This window comes from Rhinopithecus roxellana, chromosome 4 (genome assembly GCF_007565055.1).
Source record: "Rhinopithecus roxellana isolate Shanxi Qingling chromosome 4, ASM756505v1, whole genome shotgun sequence".
Taxonomy (NCBI): domain Eukaryota; kingdom Metazoa; phylum Chordata; class Mammalia; order Primates; family Cercopithecidae; genus Rhinopithecus; species Rhinopithecus roxellana.
The window spans coordinates 75,132,142-75,149,780 of NC_044552.1; the positions used below are offsets into that span (position 1 = coordinate 75,132,142).

A 17,639-nucleotide genomic window follows, 5' to 3' on the forward strand; every position below is an offset into this window, starting at 1 on the left:
TGGGAGAAGAGGAACCGAAACCAATGCTAAAATTGGGTTTAGAATCCAAATCTAGACTACCCATATCCTTTGGACTTCCCAGCCTGAAAAATGAGCAAAAATTTGTTCTAGAGTGATTGGTAGAAAAAAGAATGGAACTGCCCTTGAGTAAATAAAAAAATTGTTTTATCTTACCATTCTTGTATGAACTGTCCCTTGGAGTAATCAAGTAGCAGAACCCAGCTAATAAGTGAAAGGAGGAAGTTATGATAGAATTAGACTAGGGAATGGCAACCTTTTTCTTTAAAGGTCCAGATAGTAAATATCTTAGGTTTTATAAGTGATACAGTGTTTGTAGCAACTACTGAACTTACAAATGGGTGTGGTCATGTTCCAGTAAAGCTTTGTTTTAAAAAGCAGGTGGCAGGGCAGGCACAGTGTCACAGCTACTTGGGAGGCTGAGGTGGGAGGATCATTTAGCTCAGGAGTTCGAGACCAGCCTGTGCAGCATAACAAGACCACTGTCTTTAAAAAAAAAAAAAACAAAGGGGGGGGGGCAAGTGGTATGGACTGTTCGGAGTTGACGTTGACTTCTGAATTAGGCTGTCTTTATTGTATAGAGCCTAACAATTACAGCTGTTTTTACTTGTTAGCTTTAATAATTCTAGGGAGTTTATTAAACACAGTCTGTGTGTCATCTTCTATATAGATGCTTACTGGGATTTAAATCCTAAATTTATCGGTTCTGTACTGATTCTAAATGGATTGTATGGTTAGTGGATATAGCTTTCGGATATGTAGATTTTCTTGGTGATTTTTTTTTTTTAATAGATGTGGGGTCTCGCTATGTTGCCCGTGTTAGTCTCAAACTCCTGGGCTCAAGCTGTCCTCCTGCCTCAGCCTCCCAAAGTGCTGAAATTATAGTCATGAGCCACCGTGCCCCACCTGTGATGATTTAGTTCTTAGTCTTAGGTCTCAGGTCCATTAAGTAGTATCACTGACAATAGTGAATAAACTAATACTAGTCTCAAGGGTTTTTTTTTTTTGTTATTGTTATTTTGCGCATCACACTGACTTATTGTCGTTTTAATGCAGAAAATAGTATACTCATAACATTAAAATACTCATGTTTGCTTGCTATTAGAATAAAAGTGAAATTTTAAACAAATATTTTTACTATATGTATCCTTACTCCATTTGTAAACTTGAGTAGACTGTACTTTCAAAACTTGTTCAAGACAGATGTGAGATACAAGGTATCTACTTGCATATGCACACAGTCATCAGCTAGTAATTGATAAACATCTCCTCCTCCTTCCTCAATTATAGCCAGTTAAAAATACTTTAAAAATACAGTTTGAAAGATTGCTTTGTCTGAAAGATAAATATAGGTTGACAGATTTTGTATTTCTCTTCTTGCTACCCCCTAGGAAGTATTTGAAAAGGAGCAGTCCATCTGTGCTGCAGAGGAACAGCCAGCAGAAGATGGGGTAAAAACTTGGGTTTCCAAAGCTATCTTTCCTAGTGAAAGAAGTATTTTATTTACTTCTCCAGTTGACTTATATTGCTCTGGGAGAGTAATTCAGTTTAGCCATTTCCACCTAAAAATTACTATAACCTTCAATTGAATATCTATTGCTATAACTTACAAGTGTGATGTGTTATGATTTACAGCAGGGGGAAACTAACAAGAACAGGACAAAAGGAGGATGGCAACAGAAGAGTAAAGGACCCAAGAAAACTGCTAAATCAAAAAAAAAGAAACCTTTAAAAAAAAAACCTACCCCTGTGCTATTACCACAGTCAAAGCAACAGAAACAAAAGCAGGCAAATGGAGTCGTTGGGAATGTAAGTTTATTATTATCGTTATTAACATTAAGCTAAGATACACAAACACTAAAATGATCAAATCTTATGTGTACAGCTTCAAAAGTTTTACATATTTATGCACCCGTGATACCCTAGAAAGCTCCTTTGTGCCCTTCTCAGTCAATGAGCCCTCCACCCATCTCCCCATCCCTCTACCTCCCACTATTCTGTCTGTAATTGCCATAGATTAGTTTTGCCTATTCTTAAAGGTCATATAAGTGTCATATTTTATGTATCACTCCTTTCATTCAGTGTTATGTTCATGATAATCCCTCTATATTTGTAGCAGTAGTTAATTCTTGTTTGTGTGTGTGTATATGTGTATAGTATTTCATTGTATGAATATACCACATTTATCTGTTTTGTGGTTGTTGGACATTTGGGTTGTCTGTAGTTCTTAATCTAATATGAATAAAAGGTGCTATGCTTATTCTTAAACATGGCATTTTGTGGACAGTCATTTTCCACCTAGCAGTGGAATTGCTGGATTATAAAGTAGGTGCATGCTTAACTCATTAAAAGAGCCTATTTTCCAAAGTTGTACCATTTTATGCTCCTACCTACAACATACGTGAGTCTTTTGTTCTACATGCTCACCAATACTTGGTTTTACCAGTCTTTTAGCCATTTGGTAGATCTGTAGTGATATCTCTTCATGTGGTTTTTATTTGCATTTACCTGATGGCTAATGATGTTGAACACCTTTTCATGTGCTTGCTGGCCATTTGGATAACTTCTTTTTCTATTGGGTTGTTTGTCTTGTTACTGAATTTATAGGAATTCTGTATATATTCTGGGTAAGAGTCCTTACATTTTTACTCTCTTATTGGTAGCTTCTAATGGTTCTTGCTTTAATGAGGTCAATTTCATTAGTCTCTTTTTTTCAGCAATGAGGTCATTTTTCATCAATGGCTAATGCTTCTGTGTCTTAAAAATTAAGACATCCTGACTGCTCCAAAGTCAGGGAGTATTTTTCTGTTTTCTTCTGGAAACATTACCTTAGTTGATAAACCTGTCTTGAATAACTTTTCATGAATGGTGGAGGGTAGGGGATATGAACCACTTACACCATCACCATTCATTGAAAAGGTCATTCTTTCCTCAGTAAATTGTAATGGCACTTCATTGTAAAACAGATGACACTGAGCCCAACAAGGCTGTTGCGGCCTGACTGTCTCCTCTCTGGGCAGGGCATCTCTGAAAAAAAGGCAGCAGCCCCAGTCAGGGAATTATAGATAAAACCCCACCTCCCTGGGACAGAGCACCTCGGGGAAGGGGCAGTTGTGGGTGCAGCTTCAGCAGACTTAAACATCCCTACCTGGCAGCTCTGAAGAGAGCAGTGGATCTACCAGCACAGCATTCAAGCTCTGATAAGGGACAGACTGCCTCCTCAAGTGGGTCCCTGACCCCCATGTACCCTGACTGGGAGACATCTCCTACAACAGATACCTCATACGGGAGAGCTCTGGCTGGCATCTGGCAGGTGCCCCTCTGGGACAAAGCTTCCAGAGGAAGGAACAGGCAGCAATCTTTGCTGGTCTGCAGCCTCCGCCGGTGATACCCAGGCAGACAGGATCTGGAGCAGACCTCCAGCAAACTCCAGCAGACCTGCAGCAAAGGGGCCTGACTGTTAGAAGGAAAACTAACAAATAGAAAGCAGTAGTATCAACATCAACAAAAAGGACGTCTACTCAAGAGACTCCATCCGAAGGTCACTGATTTCAAAGACCAAAGGTAGATAAATCCACGCAGATGGGGAGAAATCAGCCCCAAAAGGCTGAAAATTCCAAAAACCAGAATGCCTCTTCTCTAAAGGATCACAACTCCTTGCCAGCAAGGGAACAAAACCGGATGGAGAATGAGTGTGATGAACTGACAGAAGTAGGTTTCAGAAGGTGGGTAATAACAAACTCCTTCTAGCTAAAGGAGCATGTTCTAACCCAATGCAAGGAAGCTAAGAACCTTGAAAGAAGGTTAGACGAATTGCTAACTAGAATAACCAGTTTAGAGAAGAACATAAATTACGTGATGGAGCTGAAAAACACAGCACGAGAGCTTCGTGAAACATTCAGAAGTCCCATTAGCCAAATTGATCAAGTAGAAGAAAGGATATCAGATTGAAGATCAACTCGATGAAATAAAGCAAAGAAAGAGTGAAACGAACAAAGCCTGCAAGAAGTATGGGACTCTGTGAAAAGACCAAATCTGTGTTTGATTGGTGTACCTGAAAGTGACGGAGAGAATGGAACCAAGTTGGAAGATACTCTTCAGGGTATTATCCAGGAGAACTTCCCCAACCTAGCGAGGCAGGCCAACATTCAAATTCAGGAAATACAAAGAACACCACGAAGATAGTCCTTGAGAAGAGCAACCCCAAAACACATAATTGTCAGATTCACCAAGGTTGAAATGAAGGAAAAAATTTTAAGGGGAGCCAGAGAGAAAGATCGGGTTACCCACAAAGGGAAGCCCATCAGACTAACAGCAGATCTCTTGGCAGAAACCCTACAGTAAGCCAGAAGAGAGAGTGGGGCCTGATATTCAACATTCTTAAAGAAAAGAATTTTCAACCCAGAATTTCATATTTAGCCAAACTAAGCTTCATAAGCGAAGGAGAAATAAAATCCTTTACAGACAAGGAAATGCGAAGAGATTTTGTCACCACCAGACCTGCCCTACAAGAGCTCCTGAAGGAAGCACTAAACATGGAAAGTAACTACTGGTACCAGCCACTGCAAAAACATACCAAATTGTAAAGCCCAAATCGACAGAATACACATTCTTCTCAGCACCACATCGCACTTATTCCAAAATTGACCGCATAATTGGAAGTAAAACACTCCTCAGCAAATGCAGAAGAACGGAAATCATGACAAACAGTCTCTTAGACCACAGCGCAATCAAATTAGAACTCAGGATTAAGAAACTCGCTCAGAACTGCACAACTACATGGAAACGGAACAACCTGCTCCTGAATGCCTACTGGGTAAATAATGAAATGAAGGCAGAAATAAAGATGTTCTTTGAAACCGATGAGAACAAAGACACAATGTACCAGAATCTCTGGGACACATTTGAAGCAGTGTGTAGAGGGAAATTTATAGCACTAAATGCCCACAAGAGAAAGCAGGAAAGATCTGAAATTGACCCCCTAACATCACAAAAGAACTAGAGAAGCAAGAGCAAACAAATTCAAAAGCTAGCAGAAGACAAGAAATAACTAAGAGCAGAACTGAAGGAGATAGAGGTACAAAAATCTCATCAAAAAAATCAATGAATCTGGGAGCTAGTTTTTTGAAAAGATCAACAAAATAGACAGACCACTAGCCAGACTAATAAAGAAGAAAAGAGAGAAGAATCAAAAAGATGCAATAAAAAAAATGATAAAGGGGATATCACCACTGATCCCACAGAAATACAAACTACCATCAGAGAATACTGTAAGTGCCTCTACACAAATAAACTAGAAAATCTAGAAGAAATGGATAAATTCCTGAACACATACACCCTCCCAAGACTAAACCAGGAAGAAGTCAAATCCCTGACTGGATCAATAATAAGCTCTGAAATTGAGGCAGCAATTAATAGCCTACCAACCAAAAAAAGGCCAGGACCAGACAGTTTCATGGCCGAATTCTACCAGAGGTACAAAGAGGAGCTGGTACCATTCCTTCTGAAACTATTCCAAACAATAGAAAAAGAGGGAATCCTCCCTAACTCATTTTATGAAGCCAGCATCATCCTGATACCAAAACCTGGCAGAGACACAACAAAAAAAGAAAATTTCAGGCCAATATCCCTGATGAACATTGATGTGAAAATCCTCAATAAAATACTGGCAAACCGAATCCAGCAGCACATCAGAAAGCTTATCCACCACCATCTAGTCGGCTTCATCCCTGGGATGCAAGGCTGGTTCAACATACGCAGATCAATAAATGTAATCCATCAAATAAACAGAACCAATGACAAAAACCACATGATTATCTCAATAGATGCAGAAAAGGTCTTCGACAAAATTCAACAGCCCTTCATGCTAAAAACTCTCAATAAACTAGGCCTTGATGGAACGTATCTCAAAATAAGAGGTATTTTTGACAAACCCACAGCCAGTATCATACTGAATGGGCAAAAACTGGAAGCCTTGTCTTTGAAAACCAGCACAAGCAAGGATACCCTCTCTCACCACTCCTATTCAACATAGTATTGGAAGTTCTGGCCAGGGCAGTCAGGCAAGAGAAAGAGTATTCAATTAGGAAAAGAGGAAGTCAAATTGTCTTTGTTTGCAGATGACATGATTGTATATTTAGAAAACCCCATCGTGTCAGCCCAAAATCTCCTTAAGCTGATAAGCAACTTCAGCTAAGTCTCAGGATACAAAATCAATGTGCAAAAATCAGAAGCATTCCTATACACCAGTAACATACAAACAGAGAGCCAAGCCATCAGTGAATTCCCATTCACAATTGCCACAAAGAGAATAAAATACCTAGGAATACAACTTACAAGGACCTCTTCAAGGAGAACTACAAACCACTGCTCAAGGAAATAAGAGAGGACACAAACAAATGGAAAACATTCCATGCTCATGGATAGGAAAAATCAGTATTGTCAAAATGGCCACACTCCCCAAAGTAATTTATAGATTCAGTGCTATCCCAATCAAGCTACCATTGACTTTCTTCACAGAATTGGAAAAAACTAAATTTCATGTGGAACCAAAAAAGAGCCCACATAGCCAAGACAATCTTAAGCAAAAAGAACAAAGCTGGAGGCACCATGCTACCTGACTGCAAACTGTACTACAAAGCTACAGTAACCAAAACAGCATGGTACTTATACCAAAACAGATATATAGACTAATGGAACAGAACAGAGGCCTCAGAAATAATGCCACACATCTACAACCATCTGATCTTTGACAAACCTGTTAAAAACAAGCAATGGGGAAACGATTCCCTATTTAATAAATAGTATTGGGAAAACTGGCTAGCCATATGCAGAAAGCAGGAACTGGATCCTTCCATACACCTTATACAAAAACTAACTCAAGATGGATTAAAGACTTAAGACTTAAAACCATAAAAACCCTAGAAGAAAACCTAGGCAATACCACTCAGGACATAGGCATGGGCAAAGACTTCTTGACTAAAACACCAAAAGCAATGGCAACAAAAACCAAAATAGACAAACGGGATCTGATTGAACTAAAGAGCTTCTACACAGCAAAAAACAAAAAACAAAAAAACAAAAACCTATCATCAGAGTGAACAAGCAACCCACAGAATGGGAGAAAGTTTTTACGATCTATCCGTCTGACACAGGGCCAATAGCCAGAATCTGCAAAGAACGTAAACAGATTTACAAGAAAAAGATAACTCCATCAGAAAATGGGCAAAGGATATGAACAGACACTTCTCAAAAGAAGACATTTATGCAGCCAACAAAAATATGAAGAAAAGCTCATCATCACTGGTCATTAGAGATATGCAAATCGAAACCACAGTGAGATACCATCTCACGACACTTAGAATGACAGTCAGTAAAAAGGAAACAACAGATGCTGGAGAGGATGTGGAGAAATAGAAACGTTTTTACACTGTTGGTGGGAGTGTAAATTAGTTCAACCATTGTGGAAGACAGTGTGGCGATTCCTCAAGGATCTAGAACTAGCAATATTTACCCAGCAATCCCATTACTGGGTATATACCCAAAGGATTATAAGTCATTCTACTATAAAGACACATACTCACATATGTTTATTGTGGCACTGTTTACAACAGCAGAGACTTGGAACCAACCCAAATGCCCATCAATGATAGACTGGATAAAGAAAATGTGGCACGTATACACCATGGAATAGTATGCAGCCATAAAAAAGGATGAGTTCATGTCCTTTGCAGGGACATGGATGGTGTTGGAAACCATCATTCTCAGCAAACTAACACAAGAACAGAAAACCAAACACTGGCATGTTCTCACTCGTAAGTGGGAGTTGAACAATGAGAACACATGGACACGGAGGGGAACATCACACACTGGGGCCTGTCAGGTGGTGGTGGGCTAGGGGAGGGATTGCATTAGTAGAAATACGTAATGTAGATGATAGGTTGATGGGTACAGCAAACCACCATGGCATGTGTGTACCTATGTAACAAACCTGCACATTCTGCACATGTACCCTGGAACTTTAAGTATAATTAAAAAAACAACAGGTGATACTGTATATGATGTGTAGGTCTGTTTATGGACTGTCCTGTTCATTCTATTGATTATTTGTCTATTCTTATGCCAGTGCCATACAGTTTTAATTGTTGTAGTTTTATGTTAAGTCTCAAAATATGTAGTATAAGTGCTGCAACTCTATTTTACTGATCAAAATTTTCCTGTTTTAATTCCTTTACATTTCCTGCCAGTTTTTAGAATAAGCTTAACAATTTCCCCCCCAAAAAGCTGCTGAAATTTACATTGGTATTGCATTGAATCCGTGGTTCAATATGGGGAGAATTGACATGTTAACAATATTGAGTCTTGTTATTCATGATTGTGGTTTATCTTCATTAATTTGGATCTTCCCTAATTTTTCTCAGCAGTGTTTTGTAATTTCCAGTGGCAGAGGTATGGCACATCTTTCGTTAGATTTACCCCTATGTATTTGATCCTTTCTGATATCACTGTAAATGTCATTAAAATTTTTATCTGGTGTTTGTTGCTGGTGTATAGAAATAGTTGCTTCTAAATATTGACCTTGTATCAAAGAGTCTTAATGAATTGGCAATAATTCTAACCATTTGTAGATATTTTAATAAAGATTTTCTACATATACAATGTTGCCATCTGTGAATAAAGACAGTTTTACTTTTTTCTTTTTAATCTTTATGCCCTTTCTTCCTTTCTGTCTCACTGTGCTGACTAGAACTTTCAGTGTAATATTTATTCAGAGTTATGATAGTAGAAACCTTATCTTATTTTTGGTCTTAGGAAGAAAGCAAACATTATTTTACCACTAAATGTGATGTTAGGTGTAAGTTTTTTGTAACTATTCTTTGTCAGGTTAAGGAAGTGTTTCCTTTTATTTCCAGTTTGCTGAGAATTTTTGTCATTAGCAAATAGTGAATGTCATTAAAGGTTTGTTTTTTTTGTTGTTTTTTTTTTACTTTTTTCCTTTCTGTTGAATTAGATTGATGGATTTAAAAAATTTGAAACCATCCCTGCATTCCTGGAACAAATATCATTTGGCCATAACTTAGTATCCTTTTTTATATTTATCTGGATTTGACAATATTTTCTTTGTATTCTCACATCTAATTTTAAGAGCAAATATTGGTGTGTCATTCTCTTTTTTTGTAATATCCTTGTCAGGTTTTGTATCAGATTTATGCTGGTGTTATTAATCACGCTAGGAAGTATTCCCTTTTTTGCTCAGAAGAGTATGTGTAAGCTTCAATTTGTTTTTTTAGTCTGTGGAAGGATTCTCCAGGGAAACTATCTGGGCCTGGAGTTTTCAAAGGGAGTTTATTTGTGGAGTTTCTTTCTTTAATATATATTCTGCATTTTTCTTATTGATTTTAGCAAATTGTGTTTTTCAAGGAATTTTGTCTATTTCCTCTTATTAAATTTGTTGGCATAACATTATTCATAATTTTCTTTTAATGTCTGTTGGATATAGTTACACCTCTCTTGTTCATAATATTGGTAATTTTTATTGTTTCTTTTTTTTTCTTGATCATTCTTGCCTAGGGGTTTAATCAATTTTATTAACCTTTTCAAAGAACCAACTTTTAGTTTTAAGTTTCTTTTTCTATACCTCTCTCTGCTTTTTTTTTTGTTTGTTTTTTGAGACAGAGTCATGCTCTGTTACTCAGGCAGTGGCTCACTGCAACCTCCGCCTACCAAGTTCAAGTGATTCTCCTGCCTCAGCCTCCCAAGTACCTGAGATTACAGGCACGTGCTACCACGCCCAGCTATTTTTTGTTTTTTGTTTTTTGTTTGTTTGTTTGTTTGTATTTTTAGTAGAGATGGGGTTTCACCATGTTGGTCAGGCTGGTCTCAAATTCCTGGCCTTAAATTATCCACCTGCCTCAGCCTCCCAAAGTGCTGGGATTACAGGCATGAGCCACCATGTCCTGCCTATTTCTGCTTTCTTTGCATTTAATTTGCTGTTCTCCTTGATTCTTGAAGTGAGCTAGTATTTTGCTGGAGATACTGCCTTGCCTTACTCTGTTAAAAAAGTGATTCTATACTTCCAAAGAAGTACTTTTCCTTCCTCCCTCCCTCCCTCCCTTCCTTTTTTGAGATAGGGTCTTGCTCTGCCACCCACACTGAAGTGTTGTGGCGTGGTCACGGCTTACTGCAGCCTTAAACTCCTGGGCTCAAGTGATTCTCCCACCTCAACCTCCCAACTACCTGGGACTACAGATGTGTACCACCATGCCTTGTGAGAGAGAGAGATATATATATATATATATATTTTTTTTTTTTTTTAAGGGATCAGGTCTTGCTATGTTGCCCAGGCTGGTTTGAACTCCTGGCCTCCAGCAGTCCTCCTGCCTCTGCCTTCCAAAGTGCTAGGATTACATGCATGAGTCACTGTGGCTGGCCCCAACATTATACTTTTCTATAAACTACCTGTTTCCTTAAATAAAATATAATTGATGTTTTTGAAAGCAGAACCATCTTAGCCTTTGTGTTACTGGGCTTTACAAATAGAAATACTTTCATTTGACAAATTATGAAGAATGAATAAAATAACTAACAATAGACAGACTAGCCAGATACTAAACTCTTCATTCTGACTCCCACATCTTTATAAGTAGGAATGTTTATAATTTAAAAAAATTGTATATGAATAGTGAAATTGTCATCGAGTCAGTTTAATTATGTTGACAATAAGTTAACTTTAGGGATTCAGATTAATATGTGCTCATTGAGATACACAGAATCTTTGTGTGTGCTTTTTCCTTTTAGGAAGCTGCAGTAAAGGAAGATGAAGAAGAAGTTTCAGATAAGGGCAGTGATTCTGAAGAAGAAGAAACCAATAGAGATTCCCAGAGTGAAAAAGATGATGGTAGTGACAGAGACTCTGATAGAGAGCAAGATGAAAAACAAAACAAAGATGATGAAGCAGTAAGCTTTATAGGTTTAAATAATTTGAATTATACCTCTGATGATAGCTTTGGGTTTTGTTGTTGTTCATTTGTTTGCTTGCTCGCTTGCTTGCTTTAAATAATACCTGTATATTTTATAATTTTATTACTTTGAAAAACGTTTTTAAGGAATGGTAGTCAAGGTTATAAAGAAAAATGATTTCTAACAAGGATTGGAAATCCTCATTTTCTTAAATATTAAATTGTTAGGTGGAGTAGGACCTGGTTTTGAGGTTAGGTCAGTTGATCTCATAAGGGGATTTTCAGTGTTGGGGATATCTCTGGAAATAAGAGTAAGGAAAGGTGTTTGTGAAATGCATAGTACTTACTTGGAAGGCTGTGTCACGAGCTACAGGTCATGTTTACTGTAGAGAAACAGTACTGTGGACCCTGATGTCAACAGGTTGGTTAAGGGAAAAGCTAACTTTTATAGAATACCACCTTGTTTCGTGGGTGTATATATTAAGGACAGGGGAAGTCTTTAGAGAATTTATTAATATGGTGTGAAAGTACAGAGTATAGAAGAAAAATCTCATGGCATTGAGTTGCACATGATTTATGGGAGAATTATAGAGAAGAATGTGGTCCTTAGAGTCTCACTGCAAATAAACTGGCCATTTCCTTTAGGTTTTGTTAGCGTTGTTCTTTTTGAGTGGCCATTGATCTAAAAGTAACATTGTAGTTTAGGAGATAAAAAGGGATTGCCTGAATAGCCTCAGAGGCAAACGAGAGGCCAAAAAAGGAGGAAGGAGGTAAAGAGCAAAGGATAAAAGTATAAGGGAGTAATAACACACTTGGCCTTGGGAATGGTAGAAAACAAAGATGACTATTGTTAGCATTTGCAGGGCCTTGGCTGTTTTTGTACTTAGAGAATTAAATTGATTGCCAGGAAACTAAAATCTGTCAAATACCTTATATCCCTGGCCTGACTTTGAGAAATAATTGACATATTCCTAAGTATATTAGGGTTAGTAGCAGTGACTCTTAGGGTTTTGACAGACTGATTTCTTCATATGACCAAAAATACAGTCATTAAATCAACAAATCATTATTTATTATTTGTCACATCCCAAGGCTGTCTGAGATTAAAGAATTACAAAGCCAAATGTGAAACAGCTGCAGCTCTTGAATGATATGTAGGCTAATGGAGCAGGCAGATTTGTAAATAAATATAGTACATATGAAATTACACACATCTTATGCAAGGTACGTAAGGAGGGAGTGATCAGTTCAGTCCTGAGATAGAAGGGAATTTATGGGAGGCTTTACTCAGGAGTTCATACTTTGGGCTTTAGCTGGTCCTAAATAATAATGAGTAGGCAGAGAAAGGGAGAAACCAAAGTCTAAACAGGGTTTAGGAGGAGTAAAATAGTTTGGTAAGTTCAGAGAAGTATAGGTAGTTTGAAATGACTAGAATAAAAAGCACAAGGAGGGAGGCAGTGACCGAAGAGAGGAGACCAAAGAGAGGCAGACTAGGGTCAGATAATTAACGGCTATGTAGTTGATACTACAGTGGTTAGATTTAATATATTTAAAAAGGCATTGTAAGGATGAGCAGGGAGATATTCAGATTTGTGGAACTGAACTTGTTCTAATCCTAAGTAGTTAATTAGCATTATCAGGAATAATACCTGGAAACTCCTCAAAGTGATAAAACACATACTAGATTTTAAATATTTTAATTTTTTTGTTTACTAGGAGTGGCAAGAATTACAACAAAGCATACAGCGAAAAGAGAGAGCTCTACTGGAAACCAAATCAAAAATAACACATCCTGTGTATAGCCTTTACTTTCCTGAGGTGAGTTATATACAGGCTACTGTGTTCCTTATTCCATTCACTTTCTCCTCTGGGATTTGTCAGTTGACTTTTAGCCCTCTGTCATGTATATTAGTTCATATGTGCTAAATGTGGTCTGTCCTGAAAGGCCATATTTTTAAAGGGAATATTACAATAGGTATTATACTTAGGGAACGTGTTGCTTATAAAAGAGATTGTTAGCTTCTTAAGTATTTCTGTGGTTTTCTTTGCTGCTATCTTTTCTGTGCCCTAATTACTGAATGTTGTGCATAATGGTGATTTCTTATTAGCAGATTAGGCAGTCTTCATCAGAAAAATGCGTACTTTGCCTTTGAATACTTAACTATTGTGAATCTCTCACCTCTGCCAAGTTTTAAATAGGATAAAAAAATATTTAAATTTTCCCTCTGAGGATCCTGCTGGCCACATGGAACCATTAGAATTGCTCTGACCCTGGTTATTGTTGTCCCAGTCCATGGAAATGTGTGAGCCCATGGCTGTGAGACCAACTGTGTTCTTGGCTCTAATAAATAAAGTTCCATAAGAGCTTGATCATGACTGAGCCCCAGGCTCAGGACAGGTCATTACAATGCTATTTGTTGCCTTGTCCTTGTTTACTTTGTAGTTGCAGCCTGCTCAACTTTAGATCTCCTTGATAGCCTGTGTTGTTCATCTTTCAAATTACCTTGGGATTCCATTGACATTTTGCATTAGAGTATAATTCTGTCTGGAGCAGAGGTCAAGAACTGGTTCCCCCAGTTTGGGAAACTGTTCCACAGACTACCTCACAGCTTTGCCACAGAACCTTCTGCTCACCACTTGTGTTTGGCAGGTGATTTCATGTATAAATCTACTTTCTGCTGGAGAATGTCAATCTAGAGTTTTTGAGGACTGCTTAAGGCAAATTCCTAAATAATTTGGCTCTCTTAGTAATAAATGAGTGGCTCTGTACAGACTGTTGTTTTGACTTGGAGAGAAGTCTGCCCAGGATTCCATCTTAATGCACACGCTGATCTTCTGGCATGTCCTGAGCTTTAGTCCATCTGTTAGGAGCATTTTGCCCATTGCAGAGGTAGCCTGCCAACACCAGGCATCCTGAAATGAAGCAAGTAAATTCCATTCATTGATTGGTGTAAAAAGTGCCATGGGGTGCTCAAAGCTGCCTAGTGTGTACCCATATAACAGACAGTTTCATTTTAGACCATGCTTAGTTAATAAGAGAAACATTCATTCACTCCCTCAGAACATTTTATTAGTGGCCAAATGCCACTAATGCACATGAGTGGCTCATGCCTGTGGTCCTAGGCTACTTGGGAAGCTGAGGTTGGAGGATCACTTGAGCCCAGGAGATTGAGGCTGCAGTGAGCTATGATTGTGCCACTGAATTCCAACTTGGATGACAGAGTGAGACCCTGTCTCAAAAAAAATAAGAATCATTTTTATCAGCAAAATGCCTTTTTCAAATTTAATCTGCATCTGCATGGTAAACATTTAAGATCATTGTTTATCAGATAAAATTTATTTAGGGCCGGGCTCAGCGGCTCACGCCTGTAATCCCAGCACTTTGTGGGGCTGAGGTGGGTGGGTGGATCACCTGAGGCCAGGAGTTTGAGACCAGCCTGGCCAACATGGCAAAACCCCATCTCTACTAAAAATACAAAATTGGCCGGGCATGGTGGCACATTCCTGTAATCCCACCACTTGGGAGGCTGAGGCAGGAGAATAGCTTGAACCCAGGAGGCGGAGGTTGCGGTGAGCCGAGATGGCGCCATTGCACTCCAACCTGGGCAACAAGAGTGAAACTCTGTCTCAAAAAAAAACAAAAAATTAGTCGGCTGTGGTGGTGGGTGCCTGTAATCCCAGCTACTTGGGAGGCTGAGGCAGGAGAATTGCTTGAACCTAGGAGGCGGAGGTTGCAGTGAGCCAAGATTGTGCCATTGCATTCCAGCCTTGGTGACAGAGCGAGACTCTGTCTCAAATAAAACAAAACAAATGAACAAACAAAATTTAGGATCTTCCTAACCTCTCTACGTATCTACATTTCCATGTTTCTTACCTAAGTAACCTAACTACCAAACTACCCACTTAGTAGTATTTGACTTACATGTTAGTGAAATTCATCTATTGTATTTAATGTGTTAAGAATGGTTGGGAATCTCACACAAGAAAAACGGTTTTGTCTAAAATGCAGATAACTCATAGAACATCTGTTTCACTTTTAACATGTGCATCAGAGTCTAGGCACAAGTGTAGTGCCATTAGTTGATATTAATTGGCTTCTTAATAAATATTCTTTTTTTTTTTTTTAGCCAGTAGCTGGGATTGCAGGCATTTGCCACCACGCCCAGCTGATTTTGTGTTTTTGGTAGAGATGGGGTTTCTCCATGTTGGTCAGGCTGGTCTTGAACTCTTGACTTCAGGTGATCCACCCACCTTGGCCTCCCAAAGTGCTGGGACTACAGGTGTGAGCCACCGTGGCTGGCCCTTAATAAATATTCTTGAGTGCATCTCATTGTAATTAAATAGGCTGAGAGGTTGGAGGGAAAGGCATTCTCTAAGTAGGGAGGTAAAGAAGTGCGTAATCTTTAACATAATCCTGTGCTGCTTACATTCCCTACTTGTTGTGGTAATGATGTTTCTGACAAATGTCAAAATGACTTAAGTAAAAGAACTGTTATTGTACCTCATGTCACTAATAATCATAACTGCCATTTATTATACTGCATGTGCTAGGCTTTCTAACATATATTTTTTATTTGTATTTTCTCAGATCATCTTTGCAACATGGCCAGAAGTAGGCACTGATTGTTGAAAAGAAAATGAGATTTTAGGGAGGTGAAATAATCCGGGTTTCTGTGTCTTTAAAACAGATATTGCTAAACTGCAGTCTACAGGCCAGATCTGGCTCCCTTCCTGTTTTTGTCAATGAGGCTTTATTGTAAATAAAGTTTTATTAGAATACAGTCACACTCATTTTTTTTCATGCTGCAAGGGCAGATTTGAGTAGCCGCAACAGAGGTGTTAATATTCCACTTTGAGGCTGTTATGTATTTACACACATAAGTTATATATACAAATATGCCTACGGTAGTAGTCCTAACCCTTGGTTTAAGCAGAATTTAATTTTCTTGTTAGCTGCTGCTCATGTCACCATGTACTTGTCATTTATTTATTAGGCTTATTAATGTTGCAGTGCTTTATCTCCTAAGGTATTTAAACAGAAGAGTTTTTAGTTGTGCTTAGTATAGTAGTGTTTGAAAGATAAACCAAATTTTAATCTATTTTTATAGTTAAAATAGAAAGTGCAGCAATTTTAGTTTAAAAACATAAATATGGGCCTGTTGTGGTGGCTCATGCACTTATGGGAGGCCTCAGTGGGAGGATCGCTTGAACCCAGGAGTTCAAGACCAGCCTGGGCAAAATAAATGAAATCCTGTTTCTACAAAAAATACAAAAATTAGCCAGACGTGGTGCATGCCTGTAGTCTCAGCTACTCGGGAAGCTGAGGTGGGAGGATCACTTGAGCCCCAGAGGTAGAGGTTGCAGTAAGGTGAGCTGAGATGGTGCCACTGCACTCCAGCCTGGGTGACAGAGTGAGACCCTGTCTCAACAAAAAACGAAACAAAAAAACCCCACGTTTTCTCAAAGAAACTGTTTCAGTAAGATGATATTTTAACCCATTTCGGACAATTGAGAATTTAGGATAGTCTAGTACTATTTTGTTTAAATAAATCTTTAGAACATCCTAGAGTTTATTTTGTTTTAAGCTGTAAAACATTTTTCTTTAAACCGTTTTAGAAAGATACTTCCCTACCCAACTCTTAAAACAGGTGTTACTAAGCAGATGACTAAATAGTTAACTGAGGTGTGCTGTAATAGAGCAGTTGTTGCTGAATGCACAGAGGTTTGGTGCTTTTAGACTTCTTGGTCTTCTAAAATACATACATACATATACATATACATATACATATACATATACATATACATATACATATACATATACATATATATATATATATATATATATATATTTTTTTTTTTTTTTTTTTTTTTTTTTTTTTGAGACAGAGTCTCGCTCTGTTGCCCAGGCTGGAGTGCAGTGGCGCGATCTGGGCTCACTGCAAGCTCCGCCTCCCGGGTTCACGCCATTCTCCTGCCTCAGCTTCCTGAGTAGCTGGGACTATAGGCGCCTGCCACCATGCCTGGCTAATTTTTTGTATTTTCAGTAGAGACGGGGTTTCACTGTGTTAGCCAGGATGGTCTCGATCTCCTTACCTCATGATCCGTCCGTCTCGGCCTCCCAAAGTGCTGGGATTGCAGGCGTGAGCCATTGTGCCCTGCCTAAAATTTATATATATATTTAATACTTTTCTGTCTCTAGTTCTCTGATTTTTCCCTGTTGTCATTGTGTACATTCTGACATTCTGGTGGCTTTTTTTTTTTTTTTTTTTAAACCCAGCTCTTTTTTCTGTTCCTAATTTTTTTGGAGTTCAGCTAGAAATGCCAAGTTTAGTACAGTCACAGGCAGTGGAAAGTATAAATAGACTCTTACAATCTGAAATATCCTCTTAAAAGTGTATAAAGTATTTAATGTATTGATTTTTGATTTGGCTGCCCAAGTTCCTTCCACTCCTACTTTGTGGCTTTTGCTTATTACTAGGTAAGATTACTAAGATTATTTGCTACATGCTGTTGTAATAGTTATATATATTTAGAAAAATGCTTGTTCCTTAAGGTTAGTCATGGGGTTTTTAATATGAAGGCCAATCAATAGGTTTTAAGGAGCTATTGAAATCCCCAAAATTGGATACGGAATGCTTTTAGGCAATGGCTCTACAAATGTTA

General features: G+C 38.3%; 1 protein-coding gene across 1 annotated transcript in view; it reads left to right on the forward strand.

Moving 5' to 3' along the window:
• SEC63 (SEC63 homolog, protein translocation regulator) overlaps window positions 1-17,639 on the forward strand; it is a 90,909-nt gene that overhangs the window by 64,214 nt on the left and 9,056 nt on the right. Inside the window, exons 15-18 of the mRNA XM_010382489.2 lie at window positions 1,410-1,469; window positions 1,654-1,827; window positions 10,816-10,974; window positions 12,693-12,794. Of these exons, the coding sequence (XP_010380791.2) occupies window positions 1,410-1,469; window positions 1,654-1,827; window positions 10,816-10,974; window positions 12,693-12,794 (495 nt within the window). The remainder of the gene's footprint in view (window positions 1-1,409; window positions 1,470-1,653; window positions 1,828-10,815; window positions 10,975-12,692; window positions 12,795-17,639) is intronic.